The sequence below is a fragment of the Schistocerca serialis genome, chromosome 7 (assembly GCF_023864345.2).
Source record: "Schistocerca serialis cubense isolate TAMUIC-IGC-003099 chromosome 7, iqSchSeri2.2, whole genome shotgun sequence".
Taxonomy (NCBI): domain Eukaryota; kingdom Metazoa; phylum Arthropoda; class Insecta; order Orthoptera; family Acrididae; genus Schistocerca; species Schistocerca serialis.
In genome coordinates this window covers 598,768,536-598,795,365 of record NC_064644.1, presented here as the reverse complement: position 1 = coordinate 598,795,365, position 26,830 = coordinate 598,768,536, and the positions used below count along the sequence as shown (strand labels likewise).

At 42.1% G+C, this 26,830-nt stretch overlaps 1 protein-coding gene across 1 annotated transcript in view; it reads left to right on the top strand.

The window, feature by feature from the left end:
* The first annotated feature begins 12,794 nt into the window (after window positions 1–12,794).
* Window positions 12,795–26,830, top strand: part of LOC126413282 (myrosinase 1-like) — a 109,068-nt gene continuing 95,032 nt past the window's right edge. The window contains exons 1-2 of the mRNA XM_050083182.1: window positions 12,795–12,824; window positions 17,992–18,126. Of these exons, the coding sequence (XP_049939139.1) occupies window positions 12,795–12,824; window positions 17,992–18,126 (165 nt within the window). The remainder of the gene's footprint in view (window positions 12,825–17,991; window positions 18,127–26,830) is intronic.

Below are 26,830 nucleotides of genomic sequence, written 5' to 3'. Positions count from 1 at the left end.
ATTAATTCCACAGAAAGTACTTTAAATCCAGAATGTATTTTCAAGTAAACCAAAATGTTGCATTAAAATCTCATTAGCAGTACTGGTAAATGTTCTAAGTATGTGAGCCTTATAGTCATTATGTAAACGTGCAACTAACAAGCAAGAATGTACACACACAATAACACTGTGTCGCCTGTTCACAATAACAATGCATTCGTAATTTCTGTTTAAATAAGTTCTCTTGGTTCTTGACTGGATATTTAACTTCAAACATTGTTGCATATTAACAGATTCTAAGTCTGACAAAGCATACTAGTAATGTAAAGTGAAAAGTTATATGACAAAGACAAAGTTAAAAAGCAGATTATCTTTCAATAAACGGTTTTACATGTGAAATGTGGTGTAAATCTTTACTCTTCCTAGTACGCAGAGTTTCAACTTCAACACAATTATCATGTGGTATACGTCGGATTCTGTAAGGTCCATTGTAAACTAGAAAGAATTTGTGACTCAAGTGTTTCTTCTTATGTGACAATGAATGAGCTTTAATGAGAACTTTCTGACCAATATACAATTTCTTTGCATTTGCTTTACCGTGTAGTTTTCTCCTTTTGTCTGCTGCAGATTTTATATTTTTAAGAGCCAAATCAATTATGTCTTTGTGTCGAAGTTTACGTGTATTCGGAAAAGGTACAAGCTCTCTGATTCTGTTCGGTGGTTCTTCATTCTTTAGTACAAGAGTAGGTGGTAAAGCAGTGGAATCATGAGGCATTTCATTCAGCACGTTTTGAAATAAGTGTAAATATCTGTCCCAATGCTGATGCTTTCTGTGACAATAAAGTCTGCAAAGCTTATTGATTTCTTTCATAATCCGTTCGGAGGGGTTACAACGTGGTGAGTACAATGAAATAAAAACAGGTTTGATTTTATGGTTGCGAAGCATGCGTGACCAAACAGCAGATCTGAATTGCGGTCCGTTATCTGAAATAACTTTACTAACGTGTCCAACTTCACGTAAGAAATTTTTAACAAAGGCGTTGGATACAGACCGTCCAGTGGCTTTACGTAACGGTGTGAAAGAAACAAATTTTGAAGTAAGTTCAACAGCGAATAGAACGTACGAAAATCCATTAGATGTTCTGACAAGCGGTCCCAAGGGATCAACAGCAGCAAATTCTTTTAATTTAGAAGGAATAATAGGAAACAACGGAGCACGATGTGAGACAGTAGATGGTTTCGCCTTTTGACAAAGTTTACAAATAGACAAGACTCTTCGAATTCTCTTTTCCATATTGTTAAAATAACAAGTCGTTCGAAGAATATGATAACATTTTCGTGGACCAAAATGTGCGTAGCTGAAATGAATGTACCAAATGAGCTTATTAACAAAATCGTCTGGAATGCAAAGTACCCATAGCTTGTCATCAACAGTGCAGCGTTTGAAGAGTATGTTGTTTCTAACCAGGTAATAATGCCGAATCTGTGTGTGTGTCTTTTCATACCATTTGCTCTTGATATCTTTCCAAATCGGATCTTTATCTTGTTCATGAGCAATGTCCTTTAAAGATGTGGTGATGAAGTTTTCAAAGGCGACTTTCTGAATGTAAAGAATACTGAAATTTTTCTCGAGGTTGCCTTCTGTGTTACTTTTCTCAAGCCCAGCCGGTGCGCGTGACAGTGCGTCCGCAACAATGTTCTCCTTGCCGGGAATGTAGACTATTGTGAAGCGGAATTCTTGCAGAAACAATGCGCAACGTTTTAACCTGTCATGATTTAATTTTGAAGACATAAGAAATTGTAATGCACGATGATCACTGTATACTTTTACGTGCTTACCAGAAAGAAAGAAACGGAATTTGTTAAATGCACAAACGATAGCTAAAGCTTCTAATTAAGTAACGGAATAATTTTTTTCAGATTTTGTTAGCACTCGGCTAGCAAAAGCAATGGTTTTCTGAACAGTAGTGTCATTTTCTGTGGCTTTTTGAAATAAATGGGTACCAAGACCGACTTTAGAAGAATCCATACTAAGGCAGAAATCTTGTGACACATCTGGATGAGCTAGTATTGGAGCGTTAAGTAGCCATTCTTTCAAAGAATTGAATTCCAACTGTGCTTGTTTGTCCCAGTTCCAAATAGTATTTTTTCCAGTGAGAGAACAAAGTTTTGGTGTAACAAGAATTTGCATATTCAGAAAACGACGGTAAAAATTTACGAGACCTAGAAAACTGCGGACTTGTCTTTCTGTGGATGGAACTGGAATGGCTCTGATTGCTTCTAACTTTTCAGGATCCGGCTGAATGCCTTCAGAAGAAATAATATGTCCCAAAAACCTCACCTTTGACCTACCGAATTCAGACTTTTCCAAGTTAACTGTAATTCCAGATTCTGCAAAAATACGTAACAAACTGTTGAGGATGCGATTATGTTGTTCCCACAAAGCTTCTGCTATTAGAATGTCGTCCACATATAAGGTGATGTGACGTTTTAAGAACTCAGGTAATATGGAATTTAGCCCGCGAATGAATGCTGCTGAAGAAATGTTCAAACCAAAAGGAAGTTTCCGAAACTGATAACAAACGCCGAAACAAAGGAAAGCTGTGTATTTTCTACATTCTGGATGAAGTTCGATCTGATAAAAGCTGGATCTGAGATCAATGGAAGACAACACTTTTACACCATTAAAATTTTGAAGAAGTTCTTCCAACGTTTGCGGCCTGTCTGTTTCAGGAATAATGATAGTATTGATTTGTCTCGAATCTAAGACAAGCCTGATCGATCCATTTTTTTTCTCAGCAAGATGTAATGGATTGTTGTATGAACTTACTGCAGGCTCAACAATGCCCTCGTCAAGCATAGATTGTATTTCTGTTCTAACATGGTCCCTATAATGTGCTGGAATTACATATGGTCTAACACAAAATTTAGTATGCTCACGAACACGAAATTGGTATTGAAATCCCTTGATTGTTCCTGTTTTAAGAGTAAAAACTGTGGAATGTGCTTGTAAAATCTCAAAAAGGTCCTGCCTATCAGTGTCATTACAATTCTCAATTGTTTGAATTTTATTCTGAATTAACTCATTAATTTCAAATATGCCGTCGATATCGTCCCTGTCAGTACTTGCAGAGTGATTGTTAGTGTCTAGTTCCGTAGAAAATTCCGAACTGTTGACCAACAGAAGGTAAAGCCGATTAATTTCTTCGTCATGGTTTGAGAGCTAATCTTCAAATTTCAAAGCTATTGACTTACCTTCCTTCTCTAAACTTATTTCAGCATCGTGAAAGTTTAAGATTGCTTTGTATTCATTCAAAAAGTCTACTCCCAATATAATTTCCGTCGACAATAATGGAACAATAAGAAAGCTCATAGAGAAGCTGTGGCTTTGACAAAAGAATTCTAAATTGGTTTGTTGGCGTACATCTACACTTTCTCCAAAGATTGCACCTTGTAATTTAATCTTACGTAACGGAAGTGTGGGACAATCGTTCGATTTGTTGCATTTGCTAAAGGCTGTTTCACTAATTACTGAAATGGGACTGCCAGAGCCAAGTACTGCCGTAAATTTTACGTCATTTACTGTAATGTGAATCACAGGATATGCAATGTTGTTATGTTTTATGTCGTGTTCCTGGAGTAAGATGTCCCTAATGTCTTCCATTTTTACGTAATTACTAGCTACGGCAGCTGCGTCGTCAGTTTCATAAGTACGTTTTGTGGCTGCCAGCGGTATGAGTCATTGCCTATTGTGTCTTTGTTGGCGCGCGTCGCTATTGGGGTTTGGAGACCTAACTTCTACAAATTCACTTTGTCGAGAGGGCTCTGCTCTGTTTGAATCCCGCCAGTTCTGATGCAATTCAGGTCTGTCGTTACGATCATATCGTCTGTCGTCGTGTCGGTAGATTCCATAGTTCCTTTCTTGTCGGTCACGTGGTGGAGAATTTCTCCCTGAATCGTAACTGCGCGCTGGACCGTTGCATCTGAAGTTATTCTGTCTCCCTTGATAATAATTATTTTGGTTCCCATATTGCCTGTTTCTCTGATTGTCTCTGTGATAGTCATTACCGCAGAGAGGTGATCTTTCCCTGTAATTATTACTACTCTGCCAACGGTTGTCATACGGGTGGTGTCTGTTTTGGTCACGATTTGCGTTGTAAGAATAGACTTGTCGTGTCCAGTTATTGTTTCTGTCGTCACGGAATTGTGACGGATGTGACCTGTAGTGATTGTTTTCCTGTTTTCGCATCCCGCGACTGTCTGTGTCAATTTCTAATTCTTGTAACAGTCCCTGAAAAGCTTCAATGTCGTCTTTGCAACGTCCTACTAAAATAATATGTCGCAAATGTTCAGGCAGTTTGATTAAGCAAATGCGGATGAGTTCTGAGGGGCTGTATGGGTTTGACAGGTACTGATTCTTGTGCAACATGTCTTCAAAATATTTCACAAGACTGGAAAATTCAGATTGTTCGAAATGTTTCATCATTATGATGCTATGTTTTACTCGGTCTTGTGTAGCTTGAGACCAATATGCTGAGAGGAAGGCATGATAAAAATCTCCTTCACTGTGACAGTCGTGAATGACCGATTGAATTCTTTCAGCTGGTTCATTCTCTAAGTAGCCACACATAAATACTAATCTGTGCTCTAACGACCAGTTGGGAGGAAAACAATGAGAGAATTGGTAGAGCCATGCTTGTGGATGAATGTCATTGCCAGAATTCTTAAATGTTTTGAATGACCAGCTTATAGTCAAAATCATCGTGTCGGCGAGTCGCATATCGGTCATTGTTACGTTGTTTCGGTGGTTCCATCTCAAAATTCGGTGTGCCTTGCCAATTTCTTTCATAATTTCCGAAGTGCCATGAGTTATTATTTTGTGGCTGTTCCGTACTTCTATGTCCCACTTCCCGTGTTGGAGCGCGAGTGTCCTCTGAAATATGAAATTTTTGTATTACTTGTGCCAACTGATCTTGTACTTCCCGGATTTCTCTTTTGTATTGCGTATTAATTTGATTCTGATTTTGTTTGAATTTCTTAATTTGTTCATACTCTTCTGTGTCAGATCTTGTACTTCCCGGATTTCTCTTTTGTATTGCGTATTAATTTGATTCTGATTTTGTTTGAATTTCTTAATTTGTTCATACTCTTCTGTGTCAGTGATGGCTACAGGTCTTGTGTCATTCAGATCATCATCTACCTTTGTAGATAAGTTAGTGACCTGATCCGAAAGTTCGGCTACTTTCTCCGATAGTGAACACATTTCCTCAGTGTGTTTTTCTGAACCAAGTTTCAGAGTGTCCATTTGTGTTGAAATCGAATCTACTGTGTCCTTCAAGTTTTCCTGAGTTTTTGCAAGTTGCGTAACCGAATCGGTAGATGCAACTGAGTCAAATTTAGCTTGCAAGGTCTCATGATTTTCATGAACAATAGTTTGCAGTTCTTTTATGGCTGCTTCGTGATTCTGTAATGCATTTTCATACCGCGAAAAAATAGGTTGAAAATGCTCACAAATTTGTGTTTTTACGTCATTACAGACTTTTTGACATTTCGATTCGATTTTATGTAACTCAGTAGTTAAATCTTCACGTGTTTGTTCAAGTGTGGTGTCTAACTTTTGAAGATTTTGTTCCATTGTGTCTAACTTTTGAAGCTTTTGCTGTGTTTGTCTCTGATTTTGTTCCATTTTGTCTAACTGTTGCTGTGTTTGTCTCTGGTGTTGTTCCATTGTGTGTAACTTTTCAAGCTTTTGGCCCATTTGTTGCATTAATTGTAATAACAATGCACTGGTGTCTGAAACATGTTCCTCAGTGCTGTCGGCAGTGAATTTGCACCGGCAACATTCACATTTTGACAAGCGGAAAATGTGTCCTGACTCATTTGAGAAAACGGTGAGGACGCAAAACCTGAATCTACAGTATTTGAAAAATTGTGTCCTGTCATTTCGGATTCCTGAGGCGAGCTGTTGCCGAGCGATCGATCGATAATGCTTCCCTGTTCACTACCTGTTTCACTGTCTACGCCATTGTTTGCAGCCTGCTCCATTTCCCTATGCACAGTTACCAAATTACTACTTTGAACATTAGTTAATTCATTACTCGGTGGCGCTAACAGACTGCTTTCGTCTTCACTGTCATTTCTCAGTTTACTTTGGAGCCTAGTATTACGTTTCTCACACGCCATTATTGTCACAATATTTCACACGATAACACAGAAAAACACAATTTGAAGAGCAACAATAAGAGAACACATTAACATAGCACTGAAAATAATATCTCGTTAATTGCAAGCGCAGCAGCGAAATACATGATGCACATTAACATGCATGCGACAACAACAATGAAAGACTGCAACTACAAAGGAGATCCTCTCTACAATTACGCGCTAGCAATAAACAAAAGCTACACTAATTACACAAACTACAAGAAAAAATCAGAAGATTCCAGTGAGGTATCCCGGCTAAGGGTCGACATATGAAACATCCCCTTTGAAAAATTGTACACGACTGTGCTTAACCTGACAAACAATATTTTTAGCGCAACGCAATCTGACTTTCAGAAATCCCTACAAAAGAATGGCCCTGACTAACATTAACCTATGCATTTCACAAATCGCTTACCTCACAAAAATCTTGGTTACTCGAACTACTGCAATACAGCGAGCGCCACTACTGCCAGCTAAATAAAAGATTCAAACTATGGAAGGCACTAACTACTGATAGGGATAGTTAGCAAATGAAAGATATTAATAGAGAACAAACAATGTATTTACCTTAATATCATCAAAAGTCATAATATATGTAGCAGTTCATGACAAATTACAAAACTGCGCAATCTCTCTCCCCACATCCACTACTGCTGGCGGCTCACCTCCAACTGCGCAACGCTACGCGCTGTTCACATCCAGCTGCCGCTGCCCAACACTACAATGGCAGACAACAATGCAAACTAGACACAGACTGCACACAGCACAGCCAGTGGTTTTCACACAGAGGTGGCGTTACCAATAAAAAACCTAAACAGCCTACTTACAAAATTACTAAACATTACTAAATGAATGGCGTGTAAAAACCGGTAAAAGACACAAAGTGGTGCATTTCCTTCTCTAGTGTCATTACATTAATTTAATGCGGTATTCCTTTTGTTATTATCCTGTACTAATCTCTCATCTTCAAGTTCTTATAGCAGCCAACTCTTTTAGTAATGTGGAGTTCACCAGTGTAGCAAATGCATACACAGGGTTCATCGTCTAATGCTTACTACTGATACTAAACCCGCAGGGGAGAACAGGTGATTAGGATTGTGGAAAGGGCCAAATAAGGTGGCGGTCAGTTTTACTTCAAAATTATAATTTATTGTAATTTAATAACACAGTTAAAGCAAAACGGCACATAGCCGAACCTTTACAACTACGAGTTTCAAAATCCAATTCTTTCACAGCTGAAGGCCTCCAAACAAGAAATCTTAAAAACCAACAAGATAAATTTCAAGTGACTGAAGACATGCAGTTAAAATTGAAAATAAAACAATTGAAATATGTATGTATATACCACAGCTAGGCTGAAAGCCTCAAGGTAAAAGTGGATAGAACAAACATAAGCAAGGTGCAATACCAATGACTGACAGCCACATTTAAATTTCAAAATTTTAAAATATATTACCATAATCTTTTAAGGCAGAAGGCCGCAATGCTTTCGCTTAAGGGGACATTTTAAGAATAAGGCTTTAAGTGGCTGAAGGCCCACAGTTCATTTTCCAAAAATTCAAAAAATAGCTTAAACCTTTATGTTGGCCGAAATAACACTAAATGAAAAGGCAACGCAACAACAATAACTAAATTTAAGAATAAGGTTTTAAGCGGCTGAAGGCCCACAATTGATTTTCCAAAAATTCAAAATACCTTAACCTTTAAGTTTTAAGTGGCTGACAGCGCACTAAATGAAAAGATAGCACAACAACAGTAGCTTTCAGCAAATATCCACTTGCTTGAATTGAGACTTACTTATACGGGCTGAAGGCCCTTGATTTACTATTAAACACCCATGAAAAGGACAGTACAAACAACGGCACTCTGACGCCTCCAGGTGGGGGGGGGGGGGGGGGACGCTCTCGAAACATTAACGTTCACTTAGGTGAGACAGGTGGTGGGCCCAACACACTTGATCTGTCAGTAACCCAACCAAGAGAAAGTCACGGACCGACCGACCAAACGACTTGCTAGCCAGCAGTCGCTACATGAAAACTCGAAGACCAAACTGTTACGGACGTGATTATCCACAATGAAATATATATTAAGCTGTCAAAACTACTCACGGTGTTGGACAGCGACAACAGGTAAGGAAAGGGCACTGCCTGAAATTAGGTTAGTGGCCAGGGCAGGTAACCGGATCACTAACGGCCACAAGGCAGATAATTCGGCTGGTGCACTTGAATTGTAGTGAACCAATATAGTTAATTCCACCAGAAGGCGGACGGATTTCACCACTACAAACACTCAGTGTTCCTCACAGGAAAAGCTCCCCAACAGCGAACCACCGAAACGAACGACACAACATCAACGGGTACTTAAGACCCCACTCAACTTTGACATCCTGGGTCGGTGAACCACGAAGCCCGTAGCGATCGGACAGCTCCACACGCGCTCCGACACTACGCAGAGGCTGCCAGCGGATCCAGCCGTCTGCACCACACGGAGATATCCTCCCTGGTCCGCACCAACCGACCGACTGCCCGCACACCCCCTAGTCGGAAACTATATGCATAACACCAAAGATGGTACACGGCGCAAATATCGATACACATCACTGCTGCCACACGTAGAAGGAGAAAGAACCAGGGCATAACCACAACAAGGGCGGGAAACCAAACACAGATAGACAGCCAAGTTCAAGGAAACGCATAGTTCAGAGTGAGCATGGGTCAACTACATCGTCAGATTTAACTGCGTAATTCAAAACGAAACACACAATTCTTTTTTTAATTACGTAGTTCTTCAGATTCAATCGAAGCGCCTTTAGCAAAAGCAATTCACTCCACTACATTCTGCTTCCTATTACAAGCGTTCAGCCGACTAATTACGTCCCCTGTCTTCCTTCATCATCTATTGTCTGTTAATTTTTACTGTCCCTCAGCACCGCTATATTTCTCGTACTTTGTAATTCTCCAACTTTCCCACTGATATTGTTTCACTTCCACACTGTACCATCTTCCGAATACGGCGTTTTCGGAAATTCCCGTTACACACTTCTAGGACTTGTAGAGGGAGTGAGTACATAACATTCAGAATAGTACCAATGTTCGGAAACATAACATTTCCGTTCTACGATGGTTTCATTTCCGATGTGTAACGCGTCCACCGTCCACGACTGCTGACGGAAAAAGTCTCGGGATAGCGTGTATTGGACCCATTGTTGGAAGCTATGCCACTGAATGTCCGTCAGGAAGTGTGGTTTCAGGATGCCGGTGTACCACTTCACTTCTCACCTGTGGTTTGAAGACAGCTCAACAGACGATACAGTGAAAGATGGGTACGCGGAGGCGGCGCAACCGCTTGGCCGCACCGATCGCCGGATTTAACTCCTGTGGACTACTACTTGTGAGGTCGTACGCAAAGTTTCATTTACGAGACCCCTGTAGAGACAGAGGAAGACCTGCTGGCACGATTTCTGGCCGCTGCACTAGAAACTGAAGAGACACCAAGTGGGATGGATAGTGTGTACCAGAACATGCTTCGTACGTACGATGTCTGAGGTGCTTTGTAAAGCATCACTGCTGTTCTGTACATACGGTAATGTGGGTTCTTTTTGATTTTACGCTGAAGCGCCAAAGAAACTGGCATAGTCATGCATATTGAAATACAGAGATACGTAGGCAGAATGCGACACCGCTGTCGGCAACGCCTATATAAGACAACATGTGTCTGGCGCAGTTGTTAGATCGGTTACTGCTGCTACACTGGCAGGTTATCAAGATTTAAGCGAGTTTTAACGTGGTGTTACAGTCGGCGAACGACCGATGGGACACAGAGTGTACAGGTAGTGAGGAAGTGGGGATTTTCCCATACGACAATTTGGCGAGTGTACCGTGAATATCAGGAATCCGGTAAAACATCAAATCTCCGCCATCGCTGCGGCCTGAAAAAGATCCTGCAAGAATGGGACCAACGACGACCGAAGAGAACCGTTCAACGGACGGAACTGCAACCCTGTCGCAAATTGCTGCAGATTTCAATGCTGGGCCATCAAAAAGTGTCAGCAGGCGAACATCATCGATATGGACTTTCGGAGCCGAAAGCCCACTCGCGTATACTTGATGACTGCACGACACAAAGCTTTACGCCTCGCCTGGGCTCGTCAACACCGACCTTGAACTGTTGATGACTGGATAAATGTTGCCTGGCCGCACGAGTGTTTCAAATTGCATCGAGCGGATGGACGTGCACGGCTTCGAGACAACCTAATGAAGCAATGGACCCTGCATGTCAACAGGGGAATGTTCAAGTTGGTGGAGGCTCTGTAATGGTGTGGGGCGTGTGCAGTTGAAGTGGTATGGGACCCCCGATACGTCTAGATACGACTCTGACAGATAACACGTACGTAAGCATCCTGTCTGATCATCTGCATCCATTCATGTCCATTGCGCATTCCGACGGACTTGGACAATTCCTGCAGGCCAATGCAACACCCCAAACATCCAGAATTGCTACAGATTGGCTCCAGAAACACTCTTATGAGCTGAAGCACTTCCTCTGGCCACAAAACTCCCCAGACATGAACAGTAATGAGCGTATTTGGGGTGTGCTGTTCAGAAGAGATCTCTACCCTCTCGTACTCTTACGGATTTATGGACAGCCCTGCAGGATTCATGGCGTCGGTTCCCTCCAGCACAACTTTAGATATTAGTCGAGTCCATGCCACGTCATGCTGCGGCACTTCTGCTGGCTCGCGGGGGCCCTATAGGAATTAGGTTGGTGTACCAGTTTCTTTGGCTCTTCATTGCAGAATAATGTAGACCAGTAATGTTTAAGTTTTAATACCAGCAAATGGATGTTTCGTTATATTTCCTTACCAATTGTTACCTAATAACTGTACTTCACCGTGCCTACTTCAGTTCCTCAAGGAGAAGTGGACGAGTTAAATACTCAATGGAAAACATCCCCGTTTCCGATCATAGGTTCCCATTCAAAGTATTATGTACTCACTACCCATTGTAGTCGAATTAAGTCGGGCGACGCTGAGGGAATTAGATTAGGAAATGAGACACTTAAAGTAGTAAAGGAGTTTTGCTATTTGGGGAGCAAAGTAACTGATGATGGTCGAAGTAGAGAGGATATAAAATGTAGACTGGCAATAGCAAGGAAAGCGTTTCTGAAGAAGACAAATTTGTTAACATCGAGTATAGATTTAAATGTCAGGAAGTCGTTTCTGAAAGTATTTGTATGGAGTGTAGCCATGTATGGAAGTGAAACATGGATGATAAATAGTTTGGACAAGAAGAGAATAGAAGTCTTTGATATTTGGTGCTACAGAAGAATGCTGAAGATTAGATGGGTAGATCACGTAACTAATGAGGAAGTATTGAATAGGATTGGGGAGAAGAGGAATTTGTGGCACAACTTGACCAGAAGAAGGGATCGGTTGGTAGGACATGTTCTTAGGCATCAAGGGATCACCAATTTAGCATTGGAGGGCAGCGTGGAGGGTAAAAATCGTAGAGGGAGACCAAGAGATGAATACACTAAACAGATTCAGAAGGATGTAGGCTGCAATAGGTACTGGGAGATGAAGAAGCTTGCGCAGGATAGAGTAGGATGGAGAGCTGCATCAAACCAGTCTCAGGTCTGAAGACCACAACAACAACAAGCCCTCCACAAGACCTAGAGGTTTGTAACGGATATTTCCGAACACCCTGTATATTTGACGAGATGTGAAGAGGTGACATGGTCACTTTGAAGGTAACAACGACCCGGAGTTTGACAATATGTACAGAGCGATTTGGAATGGAGCGATCGTATACAATTGATCGCAAGTAAGGCAGATGCCAGCCAGGTATTCATTGGAAGAATCCTCAGGAAATGTCGTCCATCAACAAAGGAAGTAAACACTCGTACGACCAATACCTGAATACTATTCGTCAGTATGGTACCTGTACCAGATGCGACTGACAATTTAAACAGGGAAGATCTGTAGAAGAGAGACGCGTCTCGTTACGGGTATATCTGGTAGGCACGACAGTGTCACAGAGATGATCGACCAATTCCAGTGGCAGTCGCTGCAAGAGGGACGTTCTGCATCACGATGTGGTTTATTGTTAAAGTTCCAAGAGCGTAGGTTTCGAGAACAAATATACTGCAATAATTTGTACTGCAGGTTTATAGCCGCGAATAACACACTCTTAAATTTTCGTTTGGTGGAGAATTTTTTCATTTGCTCATAACTGCATACTCTTGATGTGTATTGAGGTTGTAATTTATTCTGCTGCCTTAAAAAATTTCCTTCTTTATTGTTTTCTCTTCAACGTTTTTCATTATTCAAGTTATCGCAGCCTGTGAGCCTTTAGAGCTCAGCTCATTCCATCTTCATTTGTGAATGTCTCATTTTTTTTGGAATGGTATCTCTTTTATGTATTCCTTTTAGCGGTTACTAACATTTTGAAAGTTCAGAAAGTTCTGTGCGACCAGTAGAGGCCTCATGGCGTTTGTCAGTTCCTATTGTTTTTTCTGATCTTAAAGTTCTCTATAAATATGTTTTTCATTGCAATCTTTTACATATATGTATATATGAATAACAGAAATCAAAAATTTATTTCTTAGGCGAAATGTCTGAATTTGGTGATATTAAAACAAGAGTGAGTATATTCTTCATAATTCTGCAGTATTATCCTGGAAAAGTCTTTAACGATTTTGGAAACAGGAGTACAATGAATAACGACTCGCAAACTAAAATTCCTTTACGTATCAATCTCTTCCAGCTAAATACAACTGGCGATACACTTCCTAAAAAAGATATTAGAGATATACATGTCGACGCCACAAGCAGACAATAAAGAAATTGAGAGATTATATGAGGGAATTGAAACGGAATTCAGTATCTTAAGGTAGGTAAAAATCTAATAACCTCGGAGGATTAAAATGCTTCGAAGGGGAGCGAATGAACGGCAGAGTGCTGGAGAATACGGACACCACAATAGGAATGAGGGAAGAAAAAGTCTTTTGAACTCTGCAAGGATTTTCAGCTGGTAATAGCAAATACACACATTGTAAAGAGAGGAGGTATACTTCGGAAAGGTCTGGAGACACGGGGAGATACCAACTGGATTGCGTAATGGTGAGGCAGAGATTTCAAAAGCAGGTATTGGACAGTAACACTCACACAGAAGAGTCAAGAAGAAGGAAAATGGAACACTGAAATACTGAGAAATGGTGTTTTGCATTTGAAGTTCTCTGAAGCTGCATATCGAATATTGCAGTTAGTAGTTTACTGGAGGAGGAATGGATAATCCTAAAATGAGTTATTACGGAAGTTGGATGTAAAATATTAGTATAAGAAAGATAACCGCGAAGAATTAAGGAAATATAAAAGGTCCAGGAAAAGAAGAGTACGGCAATATACACAACTGAGCAAGGCAATCTGTAGAAAGTGGAAGGTACTTGAAGCGAAGCGGCTGCAGGAAAAATGGGAACAAGTGTAATGAGAAATGATCGTCGGAAGGAGTGATTCACGGCATACTCCAGTCAAAAGAACTTTCAGCAAAAGCAAAAACAAATGCGGCAAGAAGAGTGCAAGCGGAATTCCGTTGTTAAACGCAGAGGAGAGAGATGGCAGGCTGCAAGAGAACATTGGGGGCCTTTTGGAAGGTAAAAAATCTGTCAGCTGATGTGATATCAGAAGAAATGAGTGTCGATTTGGAGGGCAGATGGTATCAAGTTTTAGAGTCTTAGTTGACCAGGAGTTTGGAATATATGCGAAGAAACAAGGTGGGAGGGATATATGTTTGACATTCTCAGAGAAATAGATATACGCTGTAGAGGTAGACAGGTCATAACCAATATATGGGAAACATGAAGAAACAATTAGAATGGAAGACTAAGAGAGGACTTCTGGAAGTAAAGGCAGGAATGTTGTCTTTCTCCTCTCCACCTCAACCTTTATAAAATAAAAGAAATGTGGACAACCACAGCGAAGTATAGCAACATCTATTCTGAAGGATGTTCCGGCTACAGAGATGGAACATCAGTTTACATGGTATTACAAAATACGTACTGAGACAATCTAAAAAATATTATACGTTACGATAGCTTCAGCAACAATTGGTGACGTACATACAGAATTCAATAGTTCGTTTTGTTTTGGGAAACAGTTTCTTAACGTGTCTTATCCAGTTTAGCTTCTTGGCATATGTGAATCTACACAGATGGAAAAAATTGCAAAGCCAAAAAAAAAAAAAAAAAAAAAAAAAAAAAAAAAAAAGAAAGAAATAAATGTCGTGTAACGAAATTTCCGGAATACATCTGTCTAGGTAAAATATCTAAGTGTTTAACATTGCGAGATCACAGGTGCGAGTATGCCATTGCAAATGTGAAATGCTGGTACATTAATAAACTATGTAACCGCCAGAATGTTGGGTGCAAGCGTGTATATGGGCATGCATTACGTTTTACACGGATGTCAGCTTGTGGGATGGAGTTGCATGGTTGTTGTACTTGGTCGGTCAGTATAAGTGAGGTTACAGCAGTCGCTGGAGTTGTCGTCCGATGATGCCCCATACGTGCTCGACTGGAGACGCATCTAGTGATCGAGCAGGCGAAGGCAGCATTTCAGTATTCTGCAGAACATGATGGGTTACAACAGCGGCATGTGGGAGACGTTATCCCTTAAGACTGTCAGCACAACAAGTCGGATCACAAGACTGGCACACGAATTTTCAGTTAGGGTGCGCGTGATGACCCTGCTGTCACACGAAATCGCAACCCGGACCACAGCTCCAGGTGTAGGTCCTGTGTGTCTAGCACTCAAGCAGGGTAGTTGCTGGCTCTCAACTGGCCTCCTTCTAACCAACACACGATCATCAACAGCACTGAGGCAGAACTAGCTTTCACCATAAAACACAACAGACCTCCACGCTGCCCTCCAATGACCTCTCGCTTGACACCACTGAAGTCGCAAATGGCTGTGGTTTGCAGTCAGAGGAACGCACGCAACAGGGCGCCTGACTCGGAGCTCCCCTTGAAGTAACCGATTTGTGACAGTTCGTTGTGTCAGTGTGGTGCCAAATGCTCATCAAATTACTGCTACAGATGCAGTTATGATGCCAGAGCCATAAGCCGAACACGGTGGTCTTTCCTCTGGGTAGTGCCACGTGGCCGTCTGGAGGCCACGTCCGACTAATACTTGAGCATTGCTCATCAGTGTGGGATCCTTACCAGGTCAGGTTGACAGAGGAGATAGAGAAGATCCAAAGAAGAGCGGCGCGTTTCGTTACAGGGTTATTTGGTAAGCGTGACAGCGTTACGGAGATGTTTAGCAAACTCAAGTGGCAGACTCTGCAGGAGAGGCGCTCTGCATCGCGGTGTAGCTTGCTGTCCAGGTTTCGAGAGGGTGCGTTTCTGGATGAGGTATCGAATATATTGCTTCCCCCTACTTAAGATCACAAGTGTAAAATTAGAGAGATTCGAGCGCGCACGGAGGCTATCCGGCAGTCGTTCTTCCCGCGAACCATACGCGACTGGAACAGGAAAAGGAGGTACTGACAGTGGTACGTAAAGAGCTCTCCGCCACGCACCGCTGGGTGGCTTGCGGAGTATAAATGTAGATGTTCTTCCGACCATACTTTCTCGTGACCGCCGCTGCCAGCAGACATGCAGAGTGACTATATTCCAGCCATGTCTTCCTGCAACATCGCAGAAGGAACATCCTTGTATCCTTACTACACGACCTGGTTCAAACTCAGTGAGGTTTTGATAATGGAGTCTTCGTGGTCTTAAAGGTTTTCCTGACCAACATCAACTCAAAGGTAAATAGCACTCACGAGCATTACAGCGCGTATTTAAAGCAAATCTGATTTGCATCCTCATAGCGACGATACTAACACTACTCTTACTCGACTGGCGCGAAATATGAACGGACATCATCTTTCACATGTAGAAACACGGGTACCAATTTTCGTTTATGTCGCATAACTCCTTCTTGGTGTTACGATTCTTTTTCCGTAAGTGTATATCAAGTTTTCTTTTAAGGCTTTTATGCCTTTACGGCTGAAATGCGTGAAATTCAATCCAGCTATGGTCTTTTGCTATTTCTGTCTTCTGTTTTAAACGAGAGCCTTCAATAGATCTTCAGCTATTATGTCACTGTGTTGTTGCTGATAGTGCGTGTGCAATTCGTCGCATTCTCGCGTCCTGCAGGTTCATACAGAAGTCGAAATCCATATGGTATGAATTTTCTGGGATTAGGTTTTATAGCACCCATAAATCTATCATGAATGGCTGGGGTTTCTGAAAGCGCAAGGGACAGTGTCTTCAACTATCTTCTTAAACTGGGCCGCGCGGGATTAGCCGAGCGGTCTCAGGCGCTGCAGTCATGGACTGTGCGACTGGTCCCGGCGGAGGTTCCACTCCTCCCTCGGGCATGGGCGTGTGTGTTTGTCCTTAGGATAATTTAGGTTAAGTAGTATCTAAGCTTAGGAACTGATGACCTTAGCAGTTAAGTCCCATATGATTTCACACACATTTGAACATTTTTTCTTAAACCTGTCCCAGTCGGCGCATTGAAATTTCCGTCGAGGTTACGGGACTGTAATAGCAAATAAAAATTTCGTATCGTACTGGATGATTACTGGACTTTGTCGTAGGCCTGATGACTGTGATAGTTGTGCAAACCTTTCATTGCAAGATGTTGGTGAGCACTCAGGAGAACAAGTGTTTCTGCCACCTGCCGCATCTAAACGTCAGATGTTTGCCTGTTCTGTCTAATAACGCTCCTCTTTGTCTCAGATGATAACAAACCATTTTTTGAGCAGACAGTTCTGACTAGTGCCTTTCAGAACACACCAGCTACACGCTTGAACTCAAGCAAGCCACCTTCACCTACATCTACATGCCTACTCTACAAAACACACTTAAGTGCCTGGCAGAGGGTTCGTCGAACTACCTTCACACTAATTATCTGTTATTCCCCTCTCGAAAAGCGCGAGAAAAAAACGAACACCCATATCTTTCCGTGCTACCTGTGATTTCCCTTATTTTACTATGATGATCGTTTCTCTCTATGTAGGTCGGCGTCAACAAAATGTTTTCGCATTTGGAGGAGAAAGTTGCTGATTGAAATTCGTCAGAAGATTTTTCCGCAACGGAAAACGCCTTTGTTTCAATGATGTCCACCATAAATACTATATCATGTCAGTGACACTCTCTCCCCTATTTTTCGATAATACAGAATGTGCTGTTGTTCTCTGAACTTTCTCGATGTACTCCGTCAGTCTGGTAAGAATCCCACACTGCACAGGAGTACTTCGCCTTCCCCGTGGGAAATGATCCGGATTCGACAGCATTCGAATGTGATAAGAGACAGGCGGTGTTATTGTGGAAGTATTGCATGTGACTCTGGTGTGGAGGGAAAGACGGAGGAGGAGTGTCCATATTATTGAAGGAAGTATGAAAGAAGCTGATGAAGTGACACAGTGGTTGCTAGAGTTGAACACGAACGTGTAAATATATTGTGTATACTCTTTAATGGCATACGATAATAATAATAATAATAATAATAGTAATAATAATAACAATGATTCTGGAATCAGTATCGAGTGAATATGTCTTCAGAAGAAGTTGCAATTTTTTTCTACCTGCTGATCACTATACCGATTAGGTGACGAGGCTCTTTTTCTTGGCTTTACAATAATGAGCAGGAAATTGTATCCATCACTGATAAAATTTTAAGAATATCAGCTAAATAAAAAATAAGTGGATTTTACGATGTTACTCGCACTCGTTATTTACACATCGTTTTGCAACAAACAGGCGAACGTGTACCGCTTCTCGATTTCCTGGCCACGCATCCTTCCAACTGGGGACCTTGACGTCATCAACCAGCCGGGTATCGACTACAACAACAACCTCATCAACGAGTTGCTCGCCAACGGAATTCAGCCTCTGGTGAGTTGCAGTAAACAGTTTTCTTTCTTTTGATTTCAAACAGGATAATCTCGAAGGCAAATGGTTTGAAAATTGTTCGTGTATCACACATCAGTTCCGTTTAGGTTCTCCTGCTATTTTGGATATGAATTTTTGCGGGAGATTTGCTCCTTCTTCTTCTACGTGTCTTTTTTTCATTTCAGCATTAATGCTGCAGTAGACATCCTCTACAGCCTTACACCGCAGAAATAAATATTAATTTGCATCGGTTTTAACGCTCTTTTGTCTTCTCATAAGGAAATAATACCCCCCCCCCCCCCAACGGGTCATCGCTTTCGCTCGTCTTTAGCACAGGTACAGTACGTATGAGTACTTAGAGGTAACAAACGGCGCTCCTCGAGCGTTTTTGAGAAATCAAGACTCACCGTTCTGTGAGCTTGTTGAGAAATCATGGGAGAGCGCCAGGCGTTGAACAGCGCGCTAGCGGAAGCGGCAGAGGCTGCGTTCACACTGTGGGCTATTCACAGTATACATAAATGACCTTGTGGATGACATCGGAAGTTCACTGAGGCTTTTTGCGGATGATGCTGTGGTGTATCGAGAGGTTGTAACAATGGAAAATTGTACTGAAATGCGGGAGGATCTGCAGCGAATTCACGCATGGTGCAGGGAACAGCAATTGAATCTCAATGTAGACAATGTGCTGCGAATACATAGAAAGATACACTCCTGGAAATTGAATTCATTGTCCCAGGAAGGGGAAACTTTATTGACACATTCCTGGGGTCAGATACATCACATGATCACACTGACAGAACCACAGGCACATAGACACAGGCAACAGAGCATGCACAATGTCAGCACTAGTACAGTGTATATCCACCTTTCGCAGCAATGCAAGCTGCTATTCTCCCATGGAGACGATCGTAGAGATGCTGGATGTAGTCCTGTGGAACGGCTTGCCATGCCATTTCCACCTGGCGCCTCAGTTGGACCAGCGTTCGTGCTGGACGTGCAGACCGCGTGAGACGACGCTTCATCCAGTCCCAAACATGCTCAATGGGGGACAGATCCGGAGATCTTGCTGGCCAGGGTAGTTGACTTACACCTTCTAGAGCATGTTGGGTGGCACGGGATACATGCGGACGTGCATTGTCCTGTTGGAACAGCAAGTTCCCTTGCCGGTCTAGGAATGGTAGAACGATGGGTTCGATGACGGTTTGGATGTACCGTGCACTATTCAGTGTCCCCTCGACGATCACCAGTGGTGTACGGCCAGTGTAGGAGATCGCTCCCCACACCATGATGCCGGGTGTTGGCCCTGTGTGCCTCGGTCGTATGCAGTCCTGATTGTGGCGCTCACCTGCACGGCGCCAAACACGCATACGACCATCATTGGCACCAAGGCAGAAGCGACTCTCATCGCTGAAGACGACACATCTCCATTCGTCCCTCCATTCACGCCTGTCGCGACACCACTGGAGGCGGGCTGCACGATGTTGGGGCGTGAGCGGAAGACGGCCTAACGGTGTGCGGGACCGTAGCCCAGCTTCATGGAGACGGTTGCGAATGGTCCTCGCCGATACCCCAGGAGCAACAGTGTCCCTAATTTGCTGGGAAGTGGCGGTGCGGTCCCCTACGGCACTGCGTAGGATCCTACGGTCTTGGCGCGCATCCGTGCGTCGCTGCGGTCCGGTCCCAGGTCGACGGGCACGTGCACCTTCCGCCGACCACTGGCGACAACATCGATGTACTGTGGAGACCTCACGCCCCACGCGTTGAGCAATTCGGCGGTACGTCCACCCGGCCTCCCGCATGCCCACTATACGCCCTCGCTCAAAGTCCGTCAACTGCACATACGGTTCACGTCCACGCTGTCGCGGCATGCTACCAGTGTTAAAGACTGCGATGGAGCTCCGTATGCCACGGCAAACTGGCTGACACTGACGGCGGCGGTGCACAAATGCTGCGCAGCTAGCGCCATTCGACGGCCAACACCGCGGTTCCTGGTGTGTCCGCTGTGCCGTGTGTGTGATCATTGCTTGTACAGCCTTCTCGCAGTGTCCGGAGCACGTATGGTGGGTCTGACACACCGGTGTCAATGTGTTCTTTTTTCCATTTCCAGGAGTGTAGATCCCTTATCACTTAGCTACAATGTAGCAGGTCAGCAACTGGAAGCAGTTAATTCCATAAATTATCTGGCAGTACGCATTAGCAGTGATTTAAAATGGAATGATCATATAAAGTTGATCGTCGGTAAAGCAGATGCCAGACTGAGATTCATTGGAAGAATCCTAAGGAAATGCAATCCGAAAACAAAGGAAGTAGGTTACAGTACGCTTGTTCGCCCACTACTTGAATACTGCTCAGCAGTGTGGGATCCGTACCAGATAGGGTTGATAGAAGAGATAGAGAAGATCTAACGGAGAGCAGCGCGCTTCATTACAGAATCATTTAGTAATCGCGAAAGCGTTAGGGAGATGATAGATAAACTCCAGTGGAAGACTCCGCAGGAGAGACGCTCAGTAGCTCGGTAGGGGCTTTTGTTGAAGTTTCGAGAACATACCTTCACCGAAGAGTCAAGCAGTATATTGCTCCCTCCTACGTATATCTCGCGAAGAGACCATGGGGATAAAATCAGAGAGATCAGAGCCCACACAGAAGCATACCGACAATCCTTCTTTCCACGAACAATACGAGACTGGAATAGAAGGGAGAACAGATAGACGTACTAAAGGTACCCTCCGCCACACACCGTCGGGTGGCTTGCGGAGTATGGATGTAGATGTAGATGTAGAGTGGGCACCGACATCGGTCGGCAGATGTCGTCGCCAAATGTCGCCCCGTTACATCGACCGACAGCGAGGCCGCAGCGATTCCCACGTCCTTCGTCGGCTTTGGGCGGAATCAAGCAAGTTAGATTAGGTTGGAATCTAGTGTACCCACGACGAATTATCCGAACGGGCCGGAAATCGATGGATGTAATGTTAATGTACAAACAAATGATTCAGAAAAATTTGATAATTTATTCAAGAGAAAGGGCTTCAGAAACTTATCAAGTCAATACCGTGTTGCTACACCTCTGACCCTTATGCAAGCAGTTATTCGGTTTTTCACCGTTTGAGATGTCTTCCTGAGGGGTGTCCTGCCAAATTCTGTCCAATTGGCGCATTAGCTTGTCAAATTCCTGAGCTTGTTGGAGGCCCTGCCCATAATGCCGCATACGTTCTCCAATAGGGGGAGATCCGGTGACCTTGCTGGCCAAGGTAGGGTCTGGCAATCACAAAGACGAGCAGCAGAAACTTTTGTCGTGTGCAGGCAGGCATTATCTACCTGATATGTAAGCCCAGGACGGTTCGCCGTGAAGTGCAACAAAACGAGGCGTAGAATATAGTCGACGTATCGCTGTGCTGTAAGGGTGCCACGCATGACAACCAAAGAAGTCGTTCTATGGAAATAAATAGCACCCCAGATAAGCACTCCTGGTTGTCGGGCAGTACGGCGAGCAACTGGTTCAAATGGCTCTGAGCACTATGGGACTTAACTTCTGAGGTCATCAGTCCCCTATAACGTAGAACTACTTAAACCTAACTAACCTAAGGACATCACACACATCCATGCCCGAGGCAGGATTCGAACCTGCGACCGTAGCGATCGCGCGGTTCCAGACTGTAGCGCCTAGAACCGCTCGGCCACTCCGGCCGGCTGCGAGCAACTGTCAAGCTGGTATCCCACCGCTATCTTGGGCGTCTCCACGAATGTATTGACTGGTGACCGGGACTCAGTTCGAAGCGAGACTCATCACTGAAAACTACTATAGTCAATGAGATTCCAGGCCGGAGACGTGTCTGGAGATGGCCCAGACAGCGGTTGGGTACTAACCTGGCTGTCGCCCGCCATACGGCCCGACAACCGGGACTGATGGTGTGGGATGCCATTTTCTTTTTCATAGCAGGACTCCTTCGGTTGTCATCTGCGGCACCTTTACAGCCCAGAGGCACGTCGACATTATCCCAGGGCCTGTTTTGCTGCCCTTCACGGCACGCCTCCTGGGTTTACATTTCAGCACGATAATGCCCGTCCTCACGTGCTAGAGTTTCTACTGCCAGTGTTGCTGCTTTCCAAATCATACCTTGGCCAGCAAGGGGGCCGGATCTCTCCTCAATTGAGAATGATTATGGCATTATGGGCAAGACCCCCCCCCCCCAACCAGCTAGGAATTTCTACGATTTGATGCGCCAATTGGATAGAATTTGGCACGATATCCGACAAGAGAACAACCAACAACTCTATCAATCAATGCTAAACCGAATAGCTGTTTGCACAATGACCAGAGGTGGACTAATGCATTAGTGACATGCTTAGTTTGTGAAGCGCTTTTTTTTTGAACAAATTAGTCAACGTTTCTGAAATTGTAATCCTTGCTTTCCGTCCTATTAGGATCATTCCTTCGTGCTTTGTCGCTTTGTTTCAGTTTTTTTTCCTCCCTCTTTCTCGTAGTGTATTTCTGTATTTAGGTCGTGAGTTGCACGTTCCAAGAACAGAGACACTTTTGTCGTTGTAGGCCGTGAGGAGTGGTTATGACTTTGGAGTTGATGGCGTCCCAATTGCTCATAAATATGTTGATTAGTCAGCTTGTCTGAAGCACCAACAGCTAACTGATATGCTAGAAACTGTTTGCAAATCTGCGTGGAAATGAAAAGCTTGTGATTAGTCCTTTGAAGTAACTATCCACTCTGACTAGCGGAAGATTATCTTTGTCTGAATTGTGACTGATGAAGCGCTTAGCAGTGCATCTATTAGTGGAAGGCTGATTAGAATGAGTCAAGATTTTACTGAGCGTTTAGCTGTGCCGTTACGTCGCTTTCGTACACGCTTCCTGGATGGACTGCCAGGAGAAATGGACACAGATTCAGATTCAGGGATCATACTTATTTCCATTTTCTCTTGTCGAGATATCTGTGCAACAGAATTTACCTTTCATTTCCTTTGCACGCACACTTGCTGAGTCGTGTGAAGTTAGTACCCCTTTTTCGAGAAATATACATTTTTTTCACAGTTCTCGATAGATGTACCATAGTTCTAGAGTTCTCTGTACAAAATTTCAATAGTTCTGCTGAATTTAGCGATGAAAACAACAATACTCGAAAAAGTTTCGTATCGAAAACATTCTTTGTCAATTTCCGCATAATGTAAATAAGTACAAGAGTTATGAGCACAGTTCTGAACAGACCTCCAAGAGTTCTTTCGAAAATCCAAGTAACATTTTTTACTGCAGCTAATATTTTACGAGATAATTACTTTTTAATGAGAAAATCGTTTCACTTACTGTGAAGTTGGCACCCTTTTTTCAGAAATATATATTTTTTTCAGAGTTCTTGATAGATATGGCATAGTTCTAGAGTTCTTTGTACAAAATTTCGATAGTTCTACAGAATTTAGCGAAGAAAACAACAATATTCGAAAAAATGTTCGTATGGAAAACATTTTTTGTCAATTCTCGCAAAAATTAAACTTGTACAACAGTTCTGAGGACAGTTCTGAACAGAACCCCAAAAGCTCTATCGAAAATCCCAACAACATTTTTCTATGGCGATAATAGTTTATGAGATAAATTGATTTAATGTGGGACACACTTTCTCTACGGAAAATATAAATATATTCGTACAACAGTTCTGATGACAGTTCTGGACTCCACGTGAAGAGTTCTATCGAAAATCCTAGTAGCATTTTTTTGTGCAGGTAATAGTTTAAGAGGTAATTGCAACTTAATTAAGAATTCCATAAGAGCTCCTACTGTGAAGCTAGCACCCTTCTTTTCAGAAATATATATTTGCTTCAGAGTTCTTGATAGATAAGCCATAGTTCTAGAGTTCTCTGTACAAAATTTCAATAGATCTGCAGAATTTAACGGAGAAAACAACAACACTCGAAAAAATTTTCGTATCGAAAACATTCTTTGTCAATTCCCGCAAAATGTAAATAAGTACAAGAGTTATGAGCACAGTTCTGAACAGAGCTCCAAGAGTTCTTTCGAAAATCCAAGTAACATTTTTTTACTGCAGCTAATATTTTACGAGATAACTGCATTTTAATGAGAAAATATTTTCACTTACTGTGAAGTTGGCACTCTTTTTTTCAGAAATGTATATTTTTTCAGAGTTCTTGATAGATATGGCATACTTCTAGAGTTCTTTGTACAAAATTTGAATAGTTCTGCAGAATTTATCGAAGAAAACAGCAATACTCGAAAAAATTTTCGTATCGAATACATTCTTTGTCAATTTTCGCAAAAAGTAAATTCGTACAACAGTTCTGAACAGAACACCAAGAGCTCTATCGAAAATCCTAATAATATCTTTTTGTGGCGATGATAGTTCATACGGTAACTGCTTTGATGTTAGACCCACTGTCTCCATAGAAAAAAGTAAATTCGTACAACAGTTTTGATGAACAGTTCTGATTAACACCCCAAGACTTCTATCGATAATCATAATAACATTTTCTGTGGTTATAATAGTTTGTAAGGTAATTGATTAATTGTGGGGCTCACTTACTCTACAAAAAACTTATGTCTATTCGTATGTTGTGATGACAGCTCTGGATAGCATTGTAAGAGTTCTATCAAAAATACTAGTAACATATTCTGTGCAGGTAGTTGTTTACGTAGTAACTGCATTTAATAAGGAATGCTTATGAGCATTTCCCGTGAAGTTTGAACCCCTTTTACTAGAAATATACTTTTTTTCATAGTTCTTCATATATATGCAATAGTTTTAGATTTCCCTGCTCAAAACACGAGTAGTTCTGCAGAATTTCGGGAAGAAAACAATAACTCGGCAAAATTTTGATATGGCAAAAAATTATTTGTCAGTTTGGAAAAAAATAAATTTGTATAACAGTTCTGTTGCCAGTTCTGGAAAGCACCTGAAGAGTTGTATCGAAAATGATAAGAACATTTTTGTGGCGATAATAGTTTATACGATAATTGTTTTAATCTGATACTCACTTTCTCTACGATAGCAAAATTCTTAGAATAGTTCTGATGACGGTTCTGAATAGCACCCACAGAGTTCTACTAAATTCTATAATAACATTATTTGTGACGATGACACTATATGAGATAATTAATGTGGGACTCACTTTTGTCATGTAAAAGTAATAAATTCGTTCAAAAGGTCTGATGGCATTTCTTAATAGGGCCCTAAGAGTTCTACCGAAAACTGTAATAAAATTTTTTGTGGGGATAACAGTTAATGAGATAATAGCATTTTCGAGAGACCCATTTGGTATACATTATAATAAATTGGCACAGCCCTTTTGCTGACAGTTCTGAATAGCACCGAAAGAGTTCTTTTAAAAACCCTCATAACATTTTTATGGTGCCAGTAGATTATGAAATAGATTGTGTGTTCACTCTGCAGTGGGTGTGCGCCGATATGAAACTTACTGGCAGATAAAAACTGTGTGCCGGACCGGGTCTCTAACCCCAGGCTATGACGAAGGAATATCGTCACAATATCCTTCCGTCCAGGAGTGCTACTTCTGCAATTTTCGTAGGACAACTTCTACGAAATTTGGAACGCAGGAGATGAGATACTGCTGGAAGTACAGCTATGAGGAGGATCGTAAATTCTCACTTTTATTTTGGAAAACCGAAAACCGAAAACCCGGATGTATATTCTACTAAATACAAAAAGTCTAAATGTTCAACACTATACAAATGACTGTAGTAACTGATTCAAGGAGAGAAGGCTCGTCAGTGCAAAACAAACAGATGCCTGAGACAGCAGATACATTCACACGCGCCACTAACCAGATGGTGTCACACCTTTCGAGAATCGCACCAGAGGTACAATGAGCTGAGGTGGAGTGCTGTTGGCGTGGTTTCAATGCAGCCTACTTGATGGGCACCAATACACCGTTATATTAATGTACAATACTTGAGAAACAATGTCATTCACACACTCTGAGTTCCTTATCACTCAGTACTAGACTAAATTACCGGTCTTGTGATAAGCAGCCTATGTACCTCACCGACTACACATCTTCGTGTTATAAGAAAAAAAGAGAAAAATACCAAGGGACACAAAATATGAATCCGGATAAACCGGAAATCCGGATTACTGAGGACCAAATAAACGAGGTTCCTGTTTACAAATTTCGAACTCCTTATTAACGTTAATACTGTATCCCCTCAACATAATAACACCTCTATCAGTCATGTATTGAATTAGGATTTAAACATACTACTTAGTTCGTTTGTACAATATATTCATTTAAATATACATACATTTCTATACATCATAAAGACTTTTGACTCTCGCTGTAGTGTAACTCATCAAACTTCCACACTTCCTTTCTAGCTAGAACATATGTTTGCAACAATATTAACGACAGCAATTTCAAATTTATTCGTTATACACGGCATATATTTTTATGTATCCTAGCGTCTGATGATATTGCCACATAACTTTCATCCATGAAGGTCCTGGGCATATTTTTAGCTGTTAGTGGGTCCTGGCTGTCATGAGAGCTCAAAACAATTACTATTTTGCGTAATAAAATTCATTTGGTTCTTCCTCATTCTAAAAATACACGCTTCATGTACAGTACCTCGTAATTCTCGTGCTTAAACGTCATTTTGTTTAATTTGGCGTGCCGCGCCAGATTAGCCGAGCGGTCTGAGGCGCTGCAGTCATGGACTGTGTGGCTGGTCCTGGCG